Below are 14813 nucleotides of genomic sequence, written 5' to 3' on the forward strand. Positions count from 1 at the left end.
GGCTAATTATTTATGACACCTGGTTCTTTCCATCTGATAAAACCTAAATGAATAACCAGTGTGGACACAGTCATCACAGTGACTCAGTGACTGCAGGTGAAAAAGTCAGGTGTGACTAAAACACGCGTTCTTAACACATCACTGAACTCAAGATTTGATTTGTCAAGGTTTCACTTCAGCTTCTCACCTAAAAGGTCCGACCTGTTTGAGCGTTAAGAGTCAGCTTCACATAAATGACCACCAGAAATTAAAGCATTTTACTGCTCAGAACATGAAGAATCTCACCATGAGACATTTCCTTTTACTTTCACTTTTAAAGACGTTGGAATAAGTCAATAAAAGCAGTAAAATACATCTTTGAAATGACTTGTAAATGTAGTACATGTACAAAGTAGTGATGATGATGAGAAAAGTTCAGGTTTCAGTCACACAGTGCAGCTGGTGCAGCGGATGTCTGAGGGTACACAGACCACACACTCATTCACACCTTTAACAAGTCAAAACCAGCCAAGACTGTAGACGGGGTCTTGGTGTCCTGGGTATTTTTACAAAGACACAAAGAAGGTGTTTTCTCACAAAATTAAACACAAAGAAGGTGTTTTCTCACAAAATCCACATGTCCACATCCCAAAGTCCACATGTTAACAAAGTACGTCTGCAGACTTGGTTTGTTTTCGTTTATCTTTCGGAGTGACAACAAACAGGATTTTTTAAAATTCTTTTTGACACCATTTAATAAGAAAAAGAAAGTGAACTCCTTGTCAGTGTGTCACAGCTCATCACTGAACACAACCAGATGTGACCTCTGCTTTAACCCATCACCAAAGTGAACAGTGGGGGAGCAGAGAGTGGGGACGGTGACATGATCAGAGCACCTCAGTGGTGACTTGGCAGCTGGTGGACTTGAACCTGAAACCTTTAGGACCCAGGTCCACTTCTTTGACCACCAAGACACCACTGCCCTAATCCAGAAATAGCTGCAAAAAAAAAAAAAAAACATTGAAAATTATTTTAAAAATTATGAACAATTAATATTATTAAAATATATATATATATATTTTTAAATGAGCCTTTTTTCTATTTGCTGTGTATCAGACTAAACCTGCTCAGTCGTCACCTTTGTCTGATCCTCTTTGAACTAAAGCGAAGCTGGACTGCAGGCCGGTCAGTGAAACACATGCACTGTATGTGTAAAGGAACCAGGCTTTTTGGTTAATTATACAGAACGAGGCCTGTTTAAGGTCATGGACATTTAGCAGCTGTTTCCATCCATGACCAGGAACTCCAGTAATGTAAAACTAAAAGGGAACTGACAAGAAACCTTCCCATCTTGTCCTGATCTTTTTTTTTCTAAACTGGCAGACAATTGAAATGATCTGTGAAGGTGGTAGTAGTGAGCATTCTTTGCAAACGTGGTTCACACAGAAGCCCCAGCTTCAGAAACCACACTTAACCCAGAATAGAATCACTGCAGATGTATAGTCAAATATCTCCTCTGTAAAGCCCAAAAAGGAAGTAGCTTCAAACATGAGTCATGAGAAATAAATAAAAGAAAGACAGAAATATACGTTAATATATAGAGATTTGTGTATATACTTGTATGTATATATGTAAATAAATATTGTTTTGTCTTTCCCCTTATTGTTACTGTTTCATCAATACCAAAAAGAGCCTGTAGGGGGAGACAACCAACTAGGTAAAAAAAAACCCTGTTCTTTACACATATGGCATAAAAACGTTAATAATAAATATAGAGACGTCGTTGAACCGACCTCAGAACTGTTACAGAACTGTTTTCACCAATTTACTTTTCTTTTACAAACTAGAAATATTCTGTCAGGGAAACAAACACTGCCTCACTGGCGTAAAGTCACATTGTTTACATATATTTGTTTTCTCTCGGTGTGTTCACAAGATCATTTCCATCACAGGGTTAATTATATTAATAAATAAAGACAGAAAGTTCTTTCTTCTTGGTCTCCAGCAGCTTAAACCTTAACATGCACAAAGGGAAGCTACGATCAATAGAAAAAAGAAAGATTCTTCAAGTTTGTTCTAAAGCAGATTTTTGTCTGTCTGCCTCTGCTGTTGGTCCCACTGCAGTGTAAACACTGCTCCAGTGAACAATGACACCAATTAAACCAAGGAGGGTTTCCAGTTTTCCCACAGTACACTCATCAGGGCGGTCTGTGTACTGCAGACAAACAACCAATTAAAACACTTCTGTCTTCAAACAGATAAATGAAAGAATAACAAATGTCTTTCTGGTTACGGTAGTTTGGACTCGGACACTTGTTCCTGGAGACGTAGCTACAGAGATGTTGTTGCTTCTTTTTCAGCATCTCGTTTGTGGCAGCATTGATTTCATGTTTGCTCGTTGTACTTTGTGATCCAAATACTTGGATAATGCTAACAATGGGTTAGCCAACAGGATCATTAAACACTGGCCCACTAACTCGTAAAGTTAGTTACTCAAACAAAACCCAATTGCTAATAGTTAGCTACAAAAATAGAGAAAGGCTAGCCCGCAAATACAGTCAAATAACCATTAGCCTACAAGCAGCTAAAAGTAGGGAAAAGCTAGCTTATGTGGGAGGTTAGCCAACACTTTAAATAGCATCTGCCCACAACAACTGAAGGTGGACAATATGAATCATTTGATAAGTGTCAAAGCTGCTGACTTGACGTGTTGGACTAAATCAGACACGTCCAAATGGGAACCAGTGTCTCAGAACTTTCTGACATACTTTGTTCACTCCTTCAACAGTAAACATTTTAAATCTCATTTTTATCCCTTCATCTTCCTCCGCCACAGTGAGTAAACTCCCCGCCCAAACCCTGCCTCTCCCCCCTCACCCCGAGTTCCACCGTGGCCACTGAATCCATGATTTGTTTTCACGGTGATACTGAAATCTCAGCGGTGCAGGTTCTGTTTGGAGTCATTTGGAGGCAACTGAGGCGGCAGGCGGGGAAGTGGAGGTGATATGAGGGGATGCTGTTGCTCACTGGTGTGTGGAGGATATTAAATGGACTCTGGGCTGATGTCTCCACCAATACACTGAGCAAAGTCAACGTGCCTTTTACACAAGGCTTGTTGTTAAAAAGAATTTCAGCTATGACTTCATTTGAAATATAAATGAATTCATCAGAGGCCCTGGCATGGTTTAAATATTAAAATATGGAAATTACACTGAGGTTCTTAGACGTCGCCAAACGTTTCATAAAACATTCTTAAGAAATTCACTCAAAATATTTTCTTAAAGTTTTCTTTATTTCTAATAATCTGAAATTGTCAATTTTCCTCTTAGCTTGGCTTCTATATCACACAAAACTCTTCTGTTTCTTTCCATTTACATCAGGGATCTCAAAGGCCCGGCTCGCAGAGCCACTTTTGGCCCACAAATCCTCCCAAAAATGATTTCTAATTTTGCTCTTTTTTTATTATTTATTATCTATTTATAATATTGGACTCTTTTGCACTCCCCTAATATTTAGTATTTATAGTGTTAAAACAAAAATAACTTTAAGCTAAATGGAGCTAAAATGAAGCAGTTAAAGATCATACATATTCTGTAGTTTCAAAAAATAAGTTTTAAATTATTATTGCTTAAATTGCTATGAAAATATCTTGCTAAAGTTTGCTAATCAGTGCTAACACTCAAGGGGCGCTAGAGCTGATGATATTTACTGAGGACTCATGGGACTTTTTTTCAACAGACATTGAGCCTTTTTGTAAAAACAAAATTAAATCATAAAAAGTTTTCCCATACATTCTAAGATGTTATGCGAGATTCATTGTTTCAGATGCAGTAGCTCCATTGTTTTCAACCCAGTCATGTACCAAATGTGTAATGTGTAGTTTTTTTTTTTCCCAAACACACACACTTTGACCATGACAGCAGAAACTCAGCTGCAGTTTATTTGAACAGACAACAACAGCAGCCAATCAGTAAACACTATATATATATTACACACAACAGTAGGTCACAAATAAACGTCACACAAACATGGGCTGCAGATATAATAATAATAATAATAATAATAACACACAGCAGGTCTGTACTGTACAGTATTTCTGTCAATAACACGTCAACAACACCTGGGCCTTTGGTTGCTGGGCTTCTGTGATAAATGAACACTGTGTCACGTGGCACACACACGCACGCACACACACACGTGTCAACACATGATAATATATAATGTGTGTGTTTTGTTTTGTTTTGTTTTTTAGTATTCAAGGCACATAGATAAATGTAACCACACCAACAGCAGGACGTGCAGGTGTCTGCAGGGTGTAACCTGTCAAAGACAAAAACTACGTCTCTATTCCTGCAAATGAATAATGGATGCAGCCCATTCGTATGGGCTGTGATGACATGGCAAATCAGAATAATTACAGGACCTTCAGTTTAGTATTTAATTAACATGAACAAATAACAATATTAAATATTTATTTTGCATCCCAGATATACTGTACTTTCAGTGCCGTGGAGTAAACCTCCAGAGTGTAAGGTTTCAGAAATGAATATAAGCCAGCACGGTTGTTTAGTTTTATGTGGGCCACATCTCAGCCCCACGATATCGTAACGTGGACAACAATTACTCAGAATTCTGGACATCATCCAACGCTAGCTCTTGGTGCATTTTTGACTGAAATGTTGCCAAACCTCTGGAGCCTGGACGGAGACATTGGTCTGGCTGTGCAACTAAGTAAAAAGCTTCAGTGACCCACATCCAGGCCCACGATCTGACATCTGTATCAGACAGGTCATGTCTGTGGCCCACACTCTGACTAATGCTGCCTTTTGTTGCAGCGTTTTGGATCAGACAGATTTGTTTGGTTGGCAGCCCACTCTTTACAACTACAAGGCTTCAGTTTTGCTGATGATGTCATCATTTGTACATTATCAACTAACATGAAGTGTGAGTTGACCAATCGGTTGTGGATTCGCCCTAGGGCGGTGATACAGAACCATGCAAGACCAAGCAAAGCACAAACACAGTTTCTATTGAACGTTCCATCCTCTGGACTGCACGTTCTAGCCCTTCGCAAATGAACTACATCATCTTCAAAAAAAAAACAAAAAACTCAAAGCATAAGAACCACAGGAAATCAGCAGTTTGCTGTTGACCTGCTTCTACATCTGGTCTGTCCAACTGTAGAATCAGTCCAGTATCGTAACCATGTGGCACTGATCACAGAGATCTACACTGAGCCGTTTCATTCGCTCTTATTTCCCTCATGACCTGATTTCACACACAGCTGGGTCTTGGTTTGTGACGAATGAGAAAAGAAAAGAAAGCAGTTTCCCGGGGTTGGGGTCAGTTGATGCTCCTCCTCCTTCTTTGTGCTACATTTACACTGATTGGCACAAAGATGATCACATTGTCACCAGTACTCCAACACCAGGATGGTCCGTTAACTTCATTAGATGTTCTTAGATAGCCAGTGGCAGTGAGACAGTGACTGTTCATTCAGTGAATTCCAGTGAAATGATAACTGTGAAACCGTGTGGAATATTTATATAACAGGGGAAAAGAATGGTACAGGTGAAGGACTTCTGTTCCAGTGTCAGCCACATCACTTTACATGTGAGCTAATGGAATGGAATCCTGACACGTGTGGGCAGTAAGTACCAGGATCAGAAATGAGTGAGTGTGAAAATGTACTTTTAAACAAAGTTGAGTTTTGCAAAGTAGGTGTGAAAAATGTCCATATAGATTTCACAAATGCCTGAAGATGACACTTTTGAATTACAAAAAAAGCAAAAATATAGTGCATGGTGACTATATGTGTGCAACATTGCTCACATATAGTCAGAAATGGCCATAATGGATCTCAATAGTCGTAATAGTCACAGGTAGAGTCGAAGTTGACTAAAATATATTAATAATAGCTAAAAGTTTATGAAAAATATTTGATGTAAAACAATAATATAGCAAAATGATCACAGAAATAACTGCTACCTTAAATCAAACCCTGGTGTGGCTATTGGTTAGCCAGAATGTGCCCAAGGTCGATGAAAATTGTTTTAAAAAGCTATTTTCCTGCTCAGGTCTGCACTCTTCAGTACCTTTGGCCTCAGACTCATTTGCACAAACACTGACAGTTAGGTCGCTATGACTCCCCCGCTGCGGAGCTTAGTCACTGTCATCAGCTGCTGTGTTTATTCAGAGGTGAGGGTGCAAAGCGCTTACGTCTGTGTGACACATGGGGATCAACAAGGCTAAAGGCTGAAACTGTATCCACACAAACACCTCGGTCAGATCTCTGATCCTCGATCAGAGCTGAACTGTTCAGAGACTGGAAGGTGGGACTGACCCTGTGACAAACACCACTCCTGTCACTGACTCACACACACACACACACACACAATGTCACAATGGCAGATCCCACTCCCCAGGCTTTGTTCCTGCGTGTGTGTGTGTGTGTGTGAGAACAGTCCACGTCCACTTGCTAATGAACCCTGACTTCACCCACATAGGTGCAGTGAATCTGACACTGCAGCATATGGTGGACTCCAGAAACCAGGTCTAACTGGACAGTTGTAGAGGTCCCAGTTCACAAAGCCCTGGACTGGTGGAACTGTCGTTGTCTATTGGCTCTTAAATGATCAGTCCTCAGGGGCCACGCTTCATCTACGCCTTTTAAATGTAATTAAAAAGGTCATTTTACAAGTCTGGAGGACGATAAACGACAAGTTTTTATTTATTTTTTGTCCTTAGATTAACAACTGCATTCTAGAGATAAACAACCTACTGTTGTTGTTGATGGTGAGCTCCTGAAACAGGACGCTAACTATGAAGGATGTAGTCTATTTAACTTAGCTTAACCTACAAGCATTTAGCTAACCCCCAAAAAAACAAAAAAACAAGCCTATATATTTTAAAAAAAACACTCTTGTGACGTTAACAATGTATTCTTAAACTGTGATGTAAATTTATGTTGGTGAAAAAATCTACTTCAGTTGAGACATTTATTTGAAGATGGCGCTACTGAGCTACAGTGGTTTTGCAGTTGTTGTTCCCAGCCTTTGTCGTGCAATATGTTTTTTCTGGTTGTAGTTTCTGGTTTGTTTTACTACGTGTTTACTGCATTGTTTATGGTTTTGGACAATGCCTTTAAGCTAACACTGGACTGTCGCTGCCAAATTGTCTGAATAACTGTCTTTAATAAGGTGTTTGTAGATGTGGCAGACTGGGCATACTTTGAATTTTGTGTTTCATTGAGTTAAAATAAACCAAACTGAATATTTCATCTTCATGTAATTTCCCCCCAGAACACACACTGCTGTTTGGTGTCTGGAGATCAGATTTGAGCTTCAGAGAGAAACAGCCATTTTCATCAGTTACTACCAAAGACCTGCAGACTTCAAATGCTGAAAAATACCTGTGTCACTCCGTGAATCTTAATTCTCTTCTTTTCATCTGCAGTTTTTGGGTATATTTTCTGATTCCTTGGCACATTTGCTAACATATACTGACATAGCAGGTGACCTAGCCAGCACCTGGACATAGGACACACGGCTGTGCAGAGTGGACCTGAAAGTGGACTCCACCTGAGTGTGTTTGAAGGTTCATTGTCAGTAGTTAAGAGTTAAGGAAGTGATGTCACACTTTTTGACATGGCATATTACACTTTTAGCATCTGGCCCAGGTAATATGCATCTGAACCTGAAGTGGCCCACATTTACAACATGGCCCATGGTTTGGACCGCTTCTGTTTGTTTAGACCACGTCGGGTGATACGTTTTCTTTTGTGACCAGTTCGTGGTCAAGATTAGACATAACGGTGTTGTCACTGGTAAACTCCTGGGGAAAATGACTTTTAAATTTACAGAGAGTAAATTGAATATCTTACATGTAACACAAACGAGGATGCAGCCATGATGGGTCCATGGAGCTGTTCTTGGTGCATCATTTACAGCAGGAAATTCTACACAGTCTGATCCTAACAAAAACACAAAACAAAAAAAAGTCCCCATGGGTTTGAAATCAAAACATTTTCTATTTACAAGGTCATGCTTTTCTGAACAGAGCAATGTCAGAATAACTCTGGGGATGTTTCCTCCATCCTTCAACTCAATCAATAATCCACGATGTTTAAGTCAAGCACTTACAAATCAATGTAACTGCATCCAGACAGGCGTCCAGGGACTCAAACATCTTTAGTCTGTGGACAGTGAAATGTGTGTGGAGAGGTTTGACGTCCTTCTTTTTGCTCATATTAGACTAGCTGGTTTGACTAAAAGATGAAAGTGTTCGTCTTCAGCACAGATTGATGGGGTTTTTTATTTCTGATTTTAACATGGTGGAAAGCCACCTTGAGAAACGGTTCAACATTCAAAGAAGTCGAGGAGGTAAAACCTGCCCAGGTTCTGGATAATTCAGTCAAAGAAAGTTGTAGGTACATGAATCTGGAGCAGAACCGATAAACAGAACATCCAAAGTCACTTGTGCTTTAATCCAAGGTCTTGTTTTTGACCTGACCAGCGACTCAACGTTTACTTGGCCATATTTGAGTTGTGTTTCTGCATGTGTGGGGTCAAATGTTGAAAAACCATTTGGGTTTAAAGAGCTGTCGCCTCGGCTCAGCCTAATTTACCTCGACTTTAGAGCCGAGCTCAGCGACCTTCTCCAGAACTTTAAAAACCCATCTAGAAAGTGTTTGGCCTGAACTCAGTGTCATGAGCAGGAACTGTTACATCACCTTCACCTCACCAGCCCACCTCAGGTCCCTCCGCCCCCTGCTTCAGATGCTCGTCTGCAGCTCACTGTTGAGCAACGCGGTGTTGTGAGTCTCCAGGTTGGCGCTGCTGATGATGGCGTCGTTCACCATCATCCTGCTCCTGTCCGCTCTGCTGTCACTGCGCTCAATCTCGTCCAGGCCCGCCACCTTCTTCAGGCAGAGAACATTCTGAAAGCTCTTTTTGAAGTTTTCTGACAGGAAGGCGTACAGGATGGGGTTAGCGCAGCTGTTAGCGTAGCCCAGGACCACCACAAAGTCAAAGGTGCTCTTGATGGCAGAGGTGGGGTGGATGAAGCTGGTGACCGAGGTGACGTTGAAGATGTAGAACGGGAGCCAGCAGAGCACGAACACGGCCACCACGATGGACACCATCCGGGTCACCTTCCGTTCAGACCGCTTGCGTTTGGTGGAGCCCACTCTCATGCCAGAGGACTTCACCTGTCAAAGAACGAACCGTCAGTGGCTTTGAAGCATCTCAACATTTCAACATTCTACCTTTCAGTTAGTCTTCATGTTTTAGAGTAGCAAAAATATGTGGAATATCCATGAGCCAATCATAGCAGAGAGTCAAAATTACCATGGCAATTTTGGTCTTTTTTGGGATTTTTTTGGTTCTGTATTTTAGCTCATTTAGCTATTAATAGGTTCATTTTCCTTGGCATTTTTACCCTGTATTTTTCATTTTTATCTACAATTTGATTTTATTTTCTTCTAGCTATTTTATGACAGAGCATGTTTGTGGACCTTTTATGCTCATTGTGACTAGTTAGTATACTATATATTTTTGTATCCTATATATTTATAATATATAATGTATATCATGAGTGCATCTGTTGTTATCTCAAAATCCTGACACAAACCAGTTATTTGTGTAGCCCTGAAGAGCCCATACCCTGAAAATACAGAAAATATCGAGTTGACCATTTGGTTTGCGCTGCAGTACCTAAGACTGAACTTAGAGGTCAATATAGATGCACAGCTGCACTAGTAATATGCAGTAGCTGCAGAAAGAGAAACATCTCACCTTGACTATAATGAGCAGGTAACACATACAGATGACCACCAGGGGCAGAAAGAACCCAACGCTGAAGGTGTAGAAGATGAAGGCTTTGTAGTAGACATCCTGCGGTTCGGGCCACAAAATGCCACACACCGGCACCTTGTTCAGGCCGCTGAAGATCATAGTGGGCAGGATGACTAACAGCGACACACCCCAGACCATCAGGTTAATTAACTTGGCAACACGGGGCTTTCGCCACTTGGTGGATTTAATAGGGTGGACCACCGCCAGGTAGCGATCGATGCTCATGAGCATCAGACAGAAGATGCTGGTGAACTGATTGAGAGAGTCTGGTAGAGGGGTGAGGAGGACAGGGGAGAGGAGGACAGGGGAGAGGAGGACAGGGGAGAGGAGGAGAAACAAAGTGAGTCAAGGCTACGTAGCAGCTAAGCTTCATGAAGCAGCAGGAGGTGATTACAGTGAAATAATGCCACGTCAGCGGCTCTTGTTTCTTCTCTAACCAGATGAGTTAAGTTGTGTTTTTAAGATTAACCCCTGAGTATAATTACTGTTTCAGCAAAAAGAATGTGACTTGTCATTACTGAAAACCTCGTCAGTGGACTGTTCTGAGGGACATATTTAACAGTCACTTGTACCTTTCCTTCCTTTTTATTTTCGATTTATAAAAAACACAGGACGTGATTATAGACTGTCTGTTGTGCCCATATATGGTATCGCCCTGAGGGTTATTTTGATTTGCGCCATTCAGATTATGACATTTGTTAGGACTTTTTTTTTCAAATCAATCAATTATAATTGGACGAGGACTGTGCTTTTGTAGAGAGGTATCAACAGGTAGCATCCAAAAATGCTGTGAAAAAGTTGTTGTTTTTGTAGAAATCTGATATTGAAAACACAAAATCTTTAAATTCTTTTGAGGTGTATGTGTCTGAGGAGCAGGTCCTATTAGCTAGCTTGTTATTGGCTAACTAGCTGTCTGTCTTACTGTCTTTATCTGGGATTTAAGTCTAGGATGAAATTATTGCGCCCTCTTCTGGGTAATTGAACATGTGTTGGTCATGGCGTCAGTATTTAACTACAGTATCAGTTGAGACAATCACAGTGCAACAGGCAGAGTATGTTGTAGTGTGACGCTGTTGGCTGCTGCAGATTTTCTGTTCTCACTCAAACGCTGACACCCTCTGTGTCACAGGAGAATTACACCTGTGACCACACAAAAGGAAAGGTGTTGAGAAAGGGTTTTGTCATGTCTCATCCTGTCTCCTGGCTTGTCCAGGTCAACGTCCAGGAGCACCAGCTTCACCAGTCAGAGTCATCTGTTAGTGGTAGTGTGGTAGTGTGGAGTCTCATCTAGTTTTCTCTTATAATTAATTTGCATTTAAAATAAAAGGGTTTTTCCTTCAAATAAATGATTCATCAGGCCATGATTTTCCAGGACGATTTCTCCCTGTAGGAGCCGTGAACACTGTGTGTGTGCTCAGTGAAACAGCTGCCACTGCCTGATCTGCACCCACCTACGGTCATGATCACTCTGCACAGGGCCTCCCCGAACGGCCAGCGCACCAGCGCCAGCTGCAGGGCGACGAAGGGCAGGCTCATCATGCACAGAACGTCGGCCACTGCCAGGTTGAGGATGTAGATGTTGGTGACTGTCTTCATCTTGGCGTAGCGCAGGATGACGTAGATGACCAGCGTGTTGCCACAGAGCCCCACGGCGCACACCATGAAGTAGATGAAAGTGATGACCACTGAGCTGGTCCTGTCCTGGTGGGGCTCCCTGGTACCAGAGATGTTCAGGTCCAGGTCGGACTCGTTCCCCGGCAGGAAGCTGTCGTACAGGAGCGGCTCTGGGATAGAGGTGTTTGGGGGAGTGGAGAGAAAGGGCCATGGGTCCAGAGCCATGGTTCCAAAAGGGTTTCTGGGTAATCAGAGAGTTCTACTTGAAACTATTCAGGAGTTCGGTGTAAAGACGTGTTCATAGAGGAGGTGCAGGGTGGATGGATGGATCTGGAGAACTGATGTGGATTTAGGACTTGGTGGTCTTTGGGATCCAGTTTTGGGGACAACTGAGGTCAGAAAAATCAGTTCTCGGATGAAGCACAGATCTATGGGGAAAAAACAAACCAGAAGAACGGTTTACTTTGATAAATATAGAACATATACTGTACCTAGACTTAGACAGGCAGCAATAGTTCTTTAAGATCCATGGCAACAGTTAGAGGATTACCTCATGTTACAGCCATTAGTCACACTAACTTTCTCTGAAGAACCACCTCGATGCTTCTTGCACTCTTGTACTTGTTCCTTCATTAGAGTTTTTTGTGTAATACATTCAGTTCAAAGGTCAGACAGGAAGAAGGATAAGGCTCAAAAGACCAGATCTGCTACAGCAGTGTGACTGTTTCACACTTGGTCTTTATTTACTGATTTCTAGCCTTCTCTGTATCAGGTGACGGCAGTCGGCTTTTTGAGACGGTTTTTAGTGTCGTCTGGCTGCCAGCTAGTGGAAGAATATGTGATTGTTCTGCCTGTCACTGTCACCTAAACAAATGAAGACAAATTAGTTGCAGTAAATAAATAATCGTTTTCAGACTAAGTTTAGAGAGGTTGGCTCCTTTTCCCCAGTCTGAGTAGTGTACGCAGGTGGTCCCTGAACCACCTCCCATTTCACAACACGCTCCAACACACACAGCATTCATGTCATGACACTGACATTCATTGACTTTGAACCATTTGATGGTTTGGAGTTGCACAAAAACATGCCGGCTGAGGGGGGACTGGGGCAAAACTCACTACAGTGTTGACACAGGAGCTGGATTTGCGTAGAATGAATTGGATTTGCGTAGATTTTGAGATTTGATGGTCTTTTAAGGTCAGAAAATCCAAAAAACAGTCAAGCTGACAATTTCAGCATTAAAATAAAAGGGCTGATGCGTCCACTATGTCAAACAAGTTTAGACCAGACAATTATCACCATCAGAAATTGAGCCCTAAACTCTCACTGAGCCCAGTCAACTTCAAAACCAAACAATACTGTATGCAATATATTTCTATAATAATCATTTTCCACTAAGTAATATTTAGGAACCACAAAATGCTAAAATGAAGAAGAAAAATAATTACATCTGTAATTGTATTTATTTGTATTCAATTAATTCAATACTCATTGAATCCATCATTTCACCAGACTGTTGAGATCACATCCAGAAGCAACAACAACCCAACCAACATCTTCACTCCCTTATGCAATATATTTTTAGAAAACAGTGATGTTATGTTGTGTTGTTGTTACATGTAGCGAGCAAACAAATAAAACTAGTTCAAAGGGGAGTTTTATAGAAATCCAAAGGGTTATCTTCAACGTTACCTGACACTCAGTGACAGTCAGTGATCAGAGGATGTACAACATCCAGCACTCTCTGCAGACACCGACAGTACACTGATTGGACCAGTCCGTCTGAAGTCATTGATGGTTTTTTTGTGGTCTATTCAGAGACATCGTATTTTGTTTGCATCAAAGCAGAACGGCCTGAGACAAAAAAATCCTGCATTTTGGCCTTGGCATTTGTGTCATGATCATGTGTCATGTTTTTTAAGGCACTGGAGTAGGAGAGTAGACTTGGTCAGATATTGTATTTTGGCCAAAACATGACTGAGGTAGTTCTACTGTGAGGCCAAATATATTGGTACCGATGCAAACGGACTTGGAATCACATATTCCTGACACCCTTTCTTCATTTCTTGTGTTTGGAAACAGCTGCTACAACAGGCTGTCCCTCAGGGTCATGTGATCTTTGCTGTGTGTTTTTTCCTAATAATACAAAGAACAATAATGAATATTTTAAAAAATATTAGTAGAAAAATCAGCCAAGAAGAAGCCGTTCATATCATAGGATTGTTCCTTTAGGTCCACAGTACTGTAAATGTACCTAAATACACTTACTGAAAGAAATCCCCAGCCTCCATCCCGGTGGTAATCTGCCCTTTTCAACAGGGGCATCTTTTGCCCACCTGTTCCTCCATAATGCCAGTGCTGACAGCTACCAGAGTATCCGTGCAATTTAGGAAATACGCAGTATACACGCAGTATCAACCAAAAATAGTACTACATAAAATGCAACTTTATTCAAACTAAAAACATATGACATGATTTAAGCACAGGGCGCACTTGCAAGGTATTATTCAAAGCCTTAAAAACCATTCATTCTAAATGGATTAATTTTACTCACCATTTAAAAAGAAAAACCTTTACCCTCCTCTCAGGTTGACGCTCTTTTGAGCCAATCTTTCGGCAGAGATCAGTTTGTCCGGCCGCTGCGCAGCGGAGCTGCTGGGAAGCTGCGTCCCTCCAGCCTCTCCTCGTCTCCTCTCCTCTTCATCTCCTCCTCTTCTCTCCATCCACCTGCTCTGGTTGCGCACGGCGCTGGAGATCAGCCGCCCACAGCAGAGCCGCTGATTAATGCATTAACACATGCTCTCAGGTCATTTTCCAGAAGAAAAATCTCCAGTGGAATATTCCGAGTGTGGGAGCGGAAAAAAAGTTGTGCAGGAATCACCAGAGAGACAACGTGAAGAAAGTGTGATGCGCTCGTTTAACTGCAAGAGGAGTCCAGCAGCGCGATGTACCACAGTACAGGAGGGAGAGAGAGGGAGAGAGAGAGAGAGAGAGAGAGAAAGAGGGAGAAAGGGGGAGTTAAAATGCATGCGTCGTGTTCCAGCTTGGATTTGAACTCAGCCCTGTAACTTCCGTCTGTTTTAATCAAATCCTTCTCGATTTGTCTCCACACTTAACCTGCACTTTTACCAAAAATGACCTGGAGGTATGGTCCAGAACACACACACACACACACACACACTCTCTCTCTCTCTCATACATCCCTCTTCATCTCTTTACAGAATAATAGATGGGTCGGAGTGCTCTCTCAGACAAGAGCTGCGTGAGAAACCCTCTGATGTCACTGATATTAATACCAACTGTTGATGAATTAAGCCGGGGTTTGGACCCGAAGGACAGAAGGGTTCTCACTGGAGGAAGAACGATAA

General features: G+C 41.6%; 1 protein-coding gene across 1 annotated transcript; it reads right to left on the bottom strand.

Moving 5' to 3' along the window:
- Positions 1 to 6686: 6686 nt before the first annotated feature.
- sstr2a (somatostatin receptor 2a) lies at positions 6687 to 14813 on the bottom strand. The gene is made up of 4 exons (XM_008314697.3): positions 14000 to 14813; positions 11285 to 11875; positions 9774 to 10099; positions 6687 to 9187 (listed from the first exon to the last, which is right to left on the bottom strand). Exons 2-4 carry the CDS (start codon positions 11670 to 11672, stop codon positions 8753 to 8755), a joined length of 1149 nt encoding a protein of 382 aa, XP_008312919.1. The 5' UTR covers positions 11673 to 11875; positions 14000 to 14813; the 3' UTR covers positions 6687 to 8752.

Source organism: Cynoglossus semilaevis, chromosome 8 (assembly GCF_000523025.1).
Source record: "Cynoglossus semilaevis isolate Cse_v1.0 chromosome 8, Cse_v1.0, whole genome shotgun sequence".
NCBI classification, from domain to species: domain Eukaryota; kingdom Metazoa; phylum Chordata; class Actinopteri; order Pleuronectiformes; family Cynoglossidae; genus Cynoglossus; species Cynoglossus semilaevis.

Excerpts from the sequence above, each read along its gene's own strand:
- sstr2a (XM_008314697.3), bottom strand. The coding sequence starts at position 11,672 with ATGGCTCTGGACCCATGGCCCTTTCTCTCCACTCCCCCAAACACCTCT. Across the intron at positions 10,100-11,284 it reads CAGAGTGATCATGACCGTAG|ACTCTCTCAATCAGTTCACC; the intron begins GTGGGTGCAGAT and ends CCCCTCTACCAG. Across the intron at positions 9,188-9,773 it reads ACCTGCTCATTATAGTCAAG|GTGAAGTCCTCTGGCATGAG; the intron begins GTGAGATGTTTC and ends GTTCTTTGACAG.